Here is an 8,015-nt window from a genome sequence, read left to right on the forward strand (position 1 = left end):
GGAATGAAGGTAGATTTTTTTTCTTTGGTACTGAAATGAGGATGGAAAATGACTTTTGGTGAGAGCATTCTCAGTCGTCATGTGTTTTATGAAAGAAACACAAGTATCGAGAGATGCAGAGTAATCATATCTGAAGCTCTCACAACTGACTATACAATAAAGAACTCCTTAAGACCCTGTAGAAAACATGCTAGGTAGTTATGGCTCTTGACCTTGTCTACAGAGAGAAACAATCTGTGCGGTGAACATGCCAAATGAAGATATTCTCTCACTTTGACACAGAATCCCCACATGGAACCTATAGAAGTGTGATGCTGATTTTCAGCAACCGCTGTTGTCAGTTCTGAGAATGAGCCCTGACACATTTTTCGCTTTGCTCTGAGACTTGTGGAACATGTGCCAAGCGATGGCCAATGGTTGGCAGAGCTCTGGCAGGTGAGGACCATTTGCAGCTACATGTCCAGACTGAGAAACCATGGCCAAGTTTCCCCAAACCAAGCACTCTCAGCAATCCTGCTCAGAGTGCATAGACCAGGACAACCTCTAGCTATTCTGAGTGACAATGAAAGGACAGCCACCAAAAGGCATCCCCAAGAGCAGGTCCCCTGCGTCACTGCCAGAGAGCATGGCATCTGCATGAATGGGGGAGTCCTTGCTGGGGCTGTCAGCTGAAGATCCCCCAGGCCCCAGGGGCCTACACTTGATTTCCCCCAGGGCCACTCACTGGAGAAGACCCTGGCTACTTGAGAAATTCAGCCATGGGCATGATGATGGCCTTAAAAAGAGGCTCAGTAAAAAGAAGACCATCTCCATCAATTCCAGAGAACCTAAGAAGAGCAAGAAAGTGGAAATCACAAAATAGACTTCCCTACTAGATGTTTGTAATGATGTGCACAAAGGGATCTCTTATGATGGGTGAGGCCTTGTGAGATGAATAGGAACAAGGATCACAGTGAGATTCCAGTCTGTCTGCTCCCAGGAGCAATGGACTGATCCATGTGGAAGAACTGCAGGAGAAATGTGTGGACTGCAGATCCTGACAACTCTACCTCTTTCCCTGCTCACCCACCTCATTCCGTGGACAGCAGAGAACCAAGTTCACCGGGACACATTCTAAACAAACTATCTTTATTCTGCACAATTACATAGCCCCCCCCATGTAAATCTCCCTCCCTGTCCTCCCCCACTTTACTAATTCTCCCTCCACTCTTTCCCCTCAGTACCACTACCCTCCCCCTTCCCTCGAGGACCCCTGGATCAGCACTGAGTGAGGAAGAGCTTTTGCTTAGTCCATTGCACAATGCAAGCCAGGTGAGATCTCACTCAGGTCCCAACTGGCTTCAAGGATTTTTCTTCTTCCTCTTCTTCCTCTGGACCTCCAACAACTCACGCTTTCTCTTCTGAGGCTGTGAGGGCTGAACCAGCCCCAAAGACAAGACCTGCTTTGCAGACTCCTCAGAGTGAGACCCTGGGCAAGGATTCTTTGCTGGGGTGCATGAGTCTCCAATGCGAGCCCTTTTCTTGGACTTGGCAGGTGGAGGGGGATCCAGGCTGCGGCCTCTTCTTTTGCACAGTGAAGGCCCGGGGGCTTGGTGTCCAGAGGAGAGGAAGGTGGTGGGAGACCTGGGGCTCTGAGATAGTCCCCAGGGCAGGAGACAGTACTCAGAGCCCAGCAAGGAAGCCAGGCTGGGGACACATCCCTTGCCCAACTTACTGTGCCCTGCTCGCTTGCGTGGAGTGCCAGCAGGAGACTTTTCCATGTGATTCACGGCATCTACAGACCCCAGTCTCTTGGGATAGGATCCATGTCCCCGGGGACAAGCAGTGGACAAAGTGGTTCCTAGTGAAGGACACCCGTGACCCCCCTGAAGAGCAGCAGCAGCAGCAGCAGCAGAAGCAGGTGTCAGGTGCTCTGCATCTGTGCCACCATGGCTCTGATCATCTCTGCAAACGATGTGCAGAGTGCTGGTATCTGCACTGACTGCTTGTTGGGGGCTCTGCTCATTTCTCTCTGCACCTTGGCAGATGGCCAACTCAGAAACACTTGAGGCTACTCTGGGTGCCCCAAGACGTTTCTCCACTATCTGTTGGAGGAAATACAGAGTTACTGGCTTTGCATCTGGCTGGAAAAGGACACAGTAGAGGGAACAACTTCAGGGTCACCTCTCTTGGTTGCAGACACACACACTTGTGCTTGTCAGCTCCCCACTGGGTCTCTTTGCAGCTGTACAAGCTCAGCCCCTCCCTGGCTCTCCTGGGTCCTTCCTTCTAGTCCACATCCACATCTACCATCAGGAATAACCTCCAAAGCCATGACTGCCCACAAGCCTAAGGCAGTGCTCCTTCTTTTGGTTGTGCGGCCTTTCTTCCCCTCCTGATCTACCTGCCTACAGTCTTTCCTGTGCCAACCTGCTCAGGGGTGAGTCCTTCTTCCTGTTCCAGCTCCTCAATTAGGGCTTCAAGATCCAGCTCTGGTTTGGAGGAAAGCAATTCTTCCAGGAATGTGGGGTGAATGATGGCCTCCACCTGGAGCAGAAGGAAGAGGGTGTCAGTGTGTCTAGAAAGGAGAAATCTGTGCCAAGGGGACTTTGAGAACACAGGAAAGAATGACCTCCCCAACCTGGTACATACACACACACACACACACAGTCCTGAGCATCCAGGGAATCAAGGTCCATTTCAAGGGAGAGGGAAAGTGGCAGAGAACAGGGCTGGAGTTGGAGCCCACATTTGACATGAAGTCCTCCTGGCAGCACAGCTGGTCAAGGAGACTCAGGAGCTCTGGATCTGAGCACATGTCTTCCACATCCTGTTGTTCCATTCCCGCCTCTTTGGATGTTCCCCCAGAGTCCTGGGTGCACAATTGAGGAAGGCCCTCCAGCCAGTCCATGATGGCCATGTACTCCTCCACGGCTTCAGCTGGGATCTCCTCGGGTGCCTTGGTCTCTGGCGGCCTCTGACCTGTGGGTGCTGATGGCTTGGCAGGCTGAGCCTTGAGGCCAGTCTTGCTGGAGTTGCCCTCTAAGGGAGAGGAAACAAGACAAAGCAAGGATGGGAGAAGAGCTTCCACACGATGGCTGAGCAGCAGAGTTTACTAGCGCTACACCAGCCCAAGACCAGCATAGACAATGGAGCCAGAAGAGACTGCAACATGTGGAATATATAATACAGCCATGCAGTACCAAATTCTGAGAAACTGACGTTCTGGTGCTCTGCCCATCCCATTGCTGATCCTGAGTAGGTGTTGTCCAAGGTGCTTGTGCTGAGAGGAGCTATAGACATGGCCCTATGATAACCAGTTCCATGCTAACTATTCCTCCAGAAACCTCAGGTTCTGGAGGGATGCTTTGTTTCCATTGCAAGAGGAGCTCCTCCATCGAAAACAGAAGCCCTGCGTGTGGGTAAACCCTTCAAGATCCCATCAGCCACTTCATGCCATGGACTCCAATAGAACATTGAGAGACTCTACCTGGCCGCTGGAGAATGTCGAGGGATGAGGGCCTTGGAGAATCTGGCTTCAGTGGGATGGCAGGAGGCGGGCCTTGGAAATGCATAATGCCCTGCAACTTTGAATTCTCTATCACCTCCATAGTCTCAAATTCCATGAACCTGGGAATGTAGGAGGCACAGAGTGAGCTGAGAGGAGATGAGCCCCATGGACGCTTCCCAGAAGGAGGACATAGAAGGTGTGCAAGCAGTACTCTGAGGTTCTTGCCTAGGCGCAGAAGGTTGCTGATAAAGGATGAAAACAAGCTGTCAGTGCAGGAAGGAGTGACACTGCCCAAAGAAGCGCACTCTTCACATGGTGCACATGACTGAACCACTCTAAATAACACACGTATAATAGCAATAAATAATATTTTTAAAAAACGCAAATGTCAGGGAGACTTTAGATCGCCCAAGACTTGTGTGGAAACAAGTGACCCAGGAAGGGCCTTCAGTGACCCATCTTCTAAGCCTATTCCATCCCTGCCCCTAATTGAGGAGGTGACTGACAGAAGCTGATCAGGATGGGTGATTGATGGAGAGAACAAAGATGAAATTAAAACCTTGGGTTCCTAGAGCAGGCATGGGCCCTAAAGTGTCATGAACCTGGAGCAACTTTGTCTTTGCACAACTGCCCATGTTGGAAGGGACCAGTTGTTGGCTGATTTCCGCACCGGGTCTGACCCTCCGCCCCCTGGCAGGTGTGGAGCAGGCATCAGTGAGGCAGGAGTTTGTGAGGGCCCCCAACTCAGAGCTCAGCCCGCACCTCAGAGAGACTATGCCACTGCCTGGACAGAAGGCTGTCAGGAGAAGGGCATCTTCTGTGCATGTCCATGCCCTTCCTGGCAGTGGGAGTGATGAGCCCCACTGGGCCCAGGCGTGCAGTCTCTGTCCTCCTCCACCACACAAACCCCAGCTCCAGGGTCCCTCACTCACTTGGCCGCCATCTCGTGAAAGTTCATGCGCTCGTAATTGCTAATGCCTTCCCACTCCTGAAGGCCTCTCCACAGGCCCTCGTCCAGGGACATGGTGGGCTTGAGCCGGGCCAGGGACCGAAGCACTGGGCTGCAATTCATCAGGATCAGTCACAGCCCACAGCCCAGAGCCCACAGGTGACCCTCCATTCCCAGTGGACCCAAACCCTGTGCTCCTCACCCTTGCTGCCTACATGTCCAGCTCCAATGTGGGCTCTTATCTCCAGGTCACCCTTATGGACCACAGAAATCAGTAGCAAGGGCACTGCTGGCCTTCCCCATGTTCCTGTGAGTGCTTTCCATTAGTGAACATTCTAGACTGAAATACTCTGTTCTTCAGAATTGACATACTCTGAAGCCTTATTCCCCAGTGAAGCTATTGGGAGACATTGCCTTTGGCCAGCCTAGCTTAGGTACAGTTATGGAGATGGCATTCTTTGCCAGGACAGGACAGTGGCCTTGGAGAGACAGACAGGAAGAGCAGCCAAAGCTATCTCTCAGCCCTGCATGACACACACAAGGCAGCCATGAGGAGAGCCATCTCCAGACATGGAATCTTCCATCCCAGAATCAGAGAATTCCATCCTTCAGACTGTTAGCAAGGAATGGTTTCAATTTCCAGTTCCACAAGTATGGGTGAGGCCTAAACTGAGCGGCACAAGCCCAGTATGGTCTTGAGCAGAAAGCCAAATTGTGGCCCCCTTCATAGCAGGTGCTCTTTGGGAATGTGGGCCTTTCTACAGTGCTAATCCTTCTGGAAAAGTAAAATGGCCACACTTACAGGGGTACCATGCTGCAAAGGGAAGGAGCTTTTCTTGCACCTGTGTGACATTCCTATGTCTGTGTGTGGTTTTTCTCTACAGGTGTGATCAGCTTCAGGATTTCCCTGCCCTTGTGGTGTGGATTCCCATGCAGGAGCCCCAGCAGGAGATCTAGGTTCCCAGAGGAGACACTCACATGAAGAAGCAGGCAAGTGCTTCCCCATCAGGAGTCTGTGGAAGTTTATTCTGGATCAAGGCCTTCAACTGTTGCCAGCGCTGAAAGTTCTGATAGACACTGGGAGGTGGAGGCTTGGTCTGGGATGTGGGCCGACTGCCCTCTGCACAGGGCCTCTGTGGCCACGGTGCCTGCTGGCTCACTGGGGGCCTGATGGGAGCCTCCTGGGAAACTGGTGGTGTTGATCCCAGGGGTGGGCCCCAGGTCAAGCTGTCTTGGGCAGCCTGTCTACATCCAGTCATGGGGACACTCACTGGAGCACTGCTGGCAGCACCAGGCAAGAGGAGTGGAGCTGGGCCCATGGATCCCACATCCCCAGGAGGGACATTCCAGATGAGAGGGGCCTGAGTGACAATTACTTTTGGAGTGTGGAGGGGCACTGCTGGCCTTCCTCCTGTCCCCATTTCCACAATGACATGGGAGGAGCCTGCCCCACTGGATTTGCAGCTTCCCCCTGACACCAGAGATGTGCTGGGGAAAGCAGGCAGCACCAGAGGGCTCCCCTGAGGAGGGAGTGCAGCAGCCACTGTTGGAGGTGGACAGGAAGGCTGCTTCCTCAATGACCCTTGTGCTGGTTCTGGGGCGGCTGTGTGGAAGGGCAGCTCTGTGAGAGGAGCTCTGGAAGCAACGGGGTTCAGGCTCAGGTAGGCTGCAGACGCTGGACACGCTGCTGGAGAGAGAGCAGTGTTCATTGAAGAGATACAGAGCACCGCAGAGGGGCTCCCTAGGACTTGGAAATACGGAGGAGTAAGGAGGAAGGACAGCAAGTCAGGGCTTGCAGTGGGAAATAGTGTTTCACAGATGTCCCCAAGTGAATGCCATGGTGTGTCTCTCTTTGAGGATTAATCCTGCCGAGGACTTGCTCCTGTTCTACAACACTCCTGCACCTACCTGTGTGTGCTGAGATTAACCCCTCAGCTTCTTGTGCTTCTGTGGGTCTCCTTCAGGCATCCTAGGCAGACAGCCCATGTCCCTGAAGCCCGTTTCCTAGAAAGGGGTTAATTTGCCCCTGTTTCACAGCATGATCCACTCAGCAAGCTTGCTGTTGTGCAGAAGACCCTGTCCATCGGCAGTGCTACGCCCCAGTCCTCTCTAGGGAGTTATCATATTCAAAAGCTGGCCCTTTAGCTCCTCAGCCTTCCTTTTCCTGATGCTCTACATAAACCTCTCCTTTTGTCTCTCACCAGAAACAAAAGCTCTGAATGAAATCTCTCTCACCTAGCAGCTTAGGAAGTCTAGAGTTATCCTCATAACACAACCCACAACCCACTTCACATTAGCACCTTCCTGGATTAACAGTAAGGGAAGAGGCTTCTCACCAGGCCTTTCCTATGTAATTGCTTGTCCCTTCCTTCACAGAACCATTGGTGTGGCTGATATCTTGTCCTTGCACAGCCAGGCATGGCTGCAGAGGACCAGAATGCTCAGGGAATGGGGAGTAGTGAGTCAATAACGGGAGAGTCTAGAGATTTTCATAGTCACTTTGTCACATCAGAAATGTGTCACTTCTATTTTGCCCTCAGTTCTATCATGGATTGGGTAACAGGGATCCAGGCATGAAGCAAATACACAGGGTCAACAGTGGTCTACAATGCAGCATGTTCTGAATGCCCTCATGTAGCCTCTGTGAAAGAAATTAGGTGCTCAGGTCCTACACCTAACCACAAGGTCACCTGCTGTAACTTGAATGACATGAGTAACAGCAGAATGTCCTCCCCACTCAGTAGTGCTCCCTCTGACCTCTTCAGAAAGACAACCCTAGAATCTACAAAAGGAAAGTCGGCAGCAGTCCATATCAGTTCCCTATTCATGAAATACCAGATGGAGGAGATGGGCCCAGCCTTCATGTCCACACACATTAAAAGGCAGAGATTGTTGACAAAACAGAAAATCGGAAGGCTTCTTTGTACCAAAGGGATGACAGTCCCCAAGTGTGTCCAACCCAAGTTGTGTGTCAGTTGAAGTGTCCAGGCTGCCCTGTCCCTTTGCAATGAATGGCATGAGTTACCTGGACTAGCATAGAAGTCCCCTATGGATAGGAAGAGACCAGCAGGTCTGGCCTGTGGCCAGTGGAATGATCTGCAGCCTCGTCTAAGAGCCCATATTCCTAGGGTCCTTATGATGACTCCCTTGGGAGCCATCTCCAAATTGTCATACTTTCCTGAGTCATCTAGATGATCTTGGGAAAGTTCAGTGCTATGCTAGTAAGCTACAGCTCAATAACTCAAGGTGGGAGCATGGTGGCAAACTGAAACTCCAGAAACCTTTCAGGGATAGCTGGGGCTTAGAGATTCTGGCCCTGCCCTTCAGGCTTACCTCCATCTGAAGCCATCCCCACAGGGTTGGACATCGCCCACAGCTCTCTGGCAGCCTTCGAAGGCAGGAAAGTCAAGTGGAGAACCCAGAGAGCAACGTGGCTCCAGTTGCTTCTCAGGGTCCAACTACAACTGGGGAAAGTTTAAATGTAAATAGCAGTAGAATGTGGGGGTCAAGGCATTCTACAGTGGGGGAGGGGCAGAGACCCAGGAGGGCTGGGTGGGGAGTTGACAGACATTCCAT

General features: G+C 51.9%; 1 protein-coding gene across 1 annotated transcript; it reads right to left on the minus strand.

Annotated features, from left to right (window-relative positions):
* Window positions 1–1,340: 1,340 nt before the first annotated feature.
* LOC122113729 (NUT family member 2G-like) lies at window positions 1,341–7,806 on the minus strand. The gene is made up of 7 exons (XM_042686804.1): window positions 7,773–7,806; window positions 5,418–6,123; window positions 4,423–4,551; window positions 3,470–3,609; window positions 2,729–3,021; window positions 2,392–2,526; window positions 1,341–2,123 (listed from the first exon to the last, which is right to left on the minus strand). Exons 1-7 carry the CDS (start codon window positions 7,804–7,806, stop codon window positions 1,341–1,343), a joined length of 2,220 nt encoding a protein of 739 aa, XP_042542738.1.
* Window positions 7,807–8,015: the final 209 nt, after the last annotated feature.

The sequence above is a fragment of the Dipodomys spectabilis genome, unplaced genomic scaffold (assembly GCF_019054845.1).
Source record: "Dipodomys spectabilis isolate Male_0828 unplaced genomic scaffold, ASM1905484v1 ptg000098l, whole genome shotgun sequence".
NCBI lineage: Eukaryota > Metazoa > Chordata > Mammalia > Rodentia > Heteromyidae > Dipodomys > Dipodomys spectabilis.

Bases quoted from the DNA above. Each gene is read 5' to 3' on its own strand.
- LOC122113729 (XM_042686804.1), bottom strand. From the start codon at position 7,806: ATGTCCAACCCTGTGGGGATGGCTTCAGATGGAG. The intron at 4,552-5,417 runs GTGAGTGTCTCC...GATGAATTGCAG, and splicing joins GCACTTGCCTGCTTCTTCAT to CCCAGTGCTTCGGTCCCTGG. The intron at 3,610-4,422 runs GTGAGTGAGGGA...CTACATTCCCAG, and splicing joins TTTCACGAGATGGCGGCCAA to GTTCATGGAATTTGAGACTA.